The 2,986-nt window shown below is 42.9% G+C and overlaps 1 protein-coding gene across 1 annotated transcript in view; it reads right to left on the bottom strand.

Annotated features, from left to right (window-relative positions):
* Positions 1-2,986, bottom strand: part of PLAC8 (placenta-specific 8) — a 27,802-nt gene that overhangs the window by 1,444 nt on the left and 23,372 nt on the right. Inside the window, exon 4 of the mRNA XM_005857382.2 lies at positions 1,456-1,569. Coding sequence (XP_005857444.1) covers positions 1,465-1,569 — 105 coding nt within the window. The 3' untranslated portion in view covers positions 1,456-1,464. The remainder of the gene's footprint in view (positions 1-1,455; positions 1,570-2,986) is intronic.

Here is a 2,986-nt window from a genome sequence, read left to right as displayed (position 1 = left end):
GTCAATCGCACTGTACGTGCACCCGCACGTGGTATTTTGTGGAAGAGCCACACTCAAGGGGCCAAAGAGCCACATGTGGCTTGCGAGTCGCAGTTTGCCGACCATGGCCCTAGCCTGTTTGGCTCAGTGGATAGAGAGTCGGCCTGTGGACCAAAGGGTCCCAGGTTCAATCCTGGTCAAGGGCACGTACCTTGGTTGCAGGCTCCTTGGGCCCTGGCCCTAGTTGGAGGCAACCAATAGATGTGTTTCTCTCACATCGATGTTTCTCTCTGTCTTTCCCTCTCTCCTCCACTCTCCCTAAAAATCAATGGAAAAATATCCTCGGGTGAGGATTAACAAAAAATAAAATTTATTTATTTATTTATTTGTTTATTTTTTTAAAATATATTTTATTGATTTTCCACAGAGAGGAGGGGAGAGGGATAGAGAGTCAGAAACATCGATGAGAGAGAAACATCGATCAGCTGCCTCCTGCACACTCCCCACTGGGGATGTGCCCGAAACCAAGGCACATGCCCCTGACCGGAATCAAATCTGGGACCCTTCAGTTCGCAGGCTGACGCTCTATCCACTGAGCCAAACCAGCCAGGGCAATAAAATATATTTATAAAACAAGCAGAAGGCAAATACTAGGACAATAAAATGGCACTAAAAGTGAAACACACTGAAGCATGGTTCATGAAGAGGACATTACTTTGTGCTGCAGGTGGCAAACATAGCTTAGAGAGAGCATCAACCGACTATACACGTGAATGCACCATCCTGACCAAGGACTTTTACAGAGAATAGCCATTTCCACGTGAAAGCTAAACTCTGACTGCAAATGTTACGGGGATTGGCAGAAGAAATTGAAAGACAGGACTGGATAAGCCACTGCCCTCTTGCCTGAGAGAAACAGGAAGAAGTGAGGAGATTAAAAATGTGATCAGGCATTTTGGATAACTCAGAGAACTGTCCACACATAATTTATAGAGACCAAAAGAGTCTCCTACCACCTTGGAGAATGAATTACTGTTTTAATACTGTGCTACTGATAAGAACACATAAGTAGGTACATTCACACAGCATAGCATCTCAGCTGGTTACTGTTGGCGGCAGTGACTTGAGATCCAGGCTTAGACAGATGAGTATTCGGTCATGCACATATCTCTACCACCTTAGGTTATGCGGTATCTAAGATGGGCATGGTTTATTTGGTGCATCACACGGCCACTCCTGTTGTGGCAGACACCTTTAAAAAGTCACACAATTCCTATGCAACTGGTCTTAGTCCTTTCCATCCAGGCTCTGGAAAGCTGGCTACCAACTGATGGGTGTAGACTGGCAATTAAACATCATTTGCCCTCCATCTGTTAAGGGGTATTTCATGTCTCTATGAGACAGTACCAAGGAAATAAAAGATGGCTTTGAAATTTTATTTTGATACTCATAAATCAGGAATTCCCACCAACATACCAAACATCTTTAAAAAGCATTCATTTCTTTTCTTTTTTCAATATCTCTCTTGAGTTGACAAAGGGTGCACTGAGGGAAACACATCAGCATTAGGGAGTCGTTGCAAATGGATCCCTGTTAAAAAAACAAACAGACAGACACATGAGTCCACATGTACTCTATAAACACAGTCACACAATTTCCTGCATTTGTACAGCTTTTTCCAACCTCTTTAAAACATACATTTTGTCACTTGTCATGAGGATTCTGTGACATTATCCCCACTTTTCTGATGACCCAGAGAAGTTAAAAGACTTGCTAGGATCACATAGCAAATGGGTGGCAGTGCTTGGTCTTTCTGGAATGGCTCCCTTTAAAGCAAGTGGTGTAATGCACCCATTTTTCTATAGTTGGTGAGCAGTGCCAGACCAAGCCTCATCTTGAATCCCTCAGCCATTTTCATTGGCATCTCTCATGTTCTGCAAGGGAGAAAGTCCGAAGTGAGAGAGGGACATATAGTTATGGGGGGAAAGAAAGAAGGGAACGAATGATGTTTGGAAAAGCCATACACGGGCTGCTTTCAAAGTTCCGAGGGCCCTCTCTCTGGCAGAGTCCAGGTGGGCTCTCACTGACCCTCTGGTAGAGATGCCCTTGGAGGAACCCTGCTTTGGGCGGGAGGCACTGGGTGATCCAGGGGGCTCTAGTCCGACAACCAGATTCTATGATGGTGTGACTTGATGGATTGAAATAATTTTGAGCTCCATTTGTTTTGATAGCACGAATTTTTAAAAAAGTGTTGAGTAAATACAATTCCCAATTTGTAGTGTGAGCAGAGAGAAAATGAGGAACAAAGAGATAGCTATGGCAGATTGAGTTTATAAGGGTTAGGAGCTCCTAAATGTTGAGATTATGCATGCTCTATTCTTTTTTTAAAATCCTCACCCAAGGATATATTTTCCGTTGATTTTTCAGACAGAGTGGAAGGAGGTGGGGGATGGGGGGAGAGAAACACATCGATGTGAGAGAAACACATCAATTGGTTGCCTCCTGCACACGCCCTGACCAGGGCTGGGGATTGAACCCACAACTGAGGTATGTGCCCTTGACTGGGAATCGAACCCAGGACCCTTTGGTCCTCAGGCCAATGCTCTAACCACTGAGAAAAACTGGCCAGAGCAAGTGCTCTATTTTTTATGAAAAATTTTCTATTGCTACAGTGATTTTGATTCTCATCTACCAGAGTAAGCATGTGGGAAAAAAAGGGACAAATGAATAGCAGTGTTAAAACTCGTCTAAAGTTGTGCCCCTTGTCAGAGGGAGGAACAGATATTCAGCCTGAAGATAATTCAGTCTTGTAGCCTTCTCCTTTTCCCTGATAAATAATCCACAGTTTCTTTAATCTTTCCTCATAGGACTTGTACTTTTCAGTCTTTAATTCATTATTTAGTTTTTACTTTTAAAAATCTTTTAAACCTTCATTAAACCACCATTATACAGTATGTCTATGCCTTGTCTATTTGCCTCAGATTGTTTTTAAAACATATATATATAT

This window comes from Myotis brandtii, unplaced genomic scaffold, assembly GCF_000412655.1.
Source record: "Myotis brandtii unplaced genomic scaffold, ASM41265v1 scaffold111, whole genome shotgun sequence".
Taxonomy (NCBI): Eukaryota; Metazoa; Chordata; class Mammalia; order Chiroptera; family Vespertilionidae; genus Myotis; species Myotis brandtii.
Note: the sequence above shows the minus strand (reverse complement) of the source record. Positions and strands in the feature narration are given on the sequence as shown.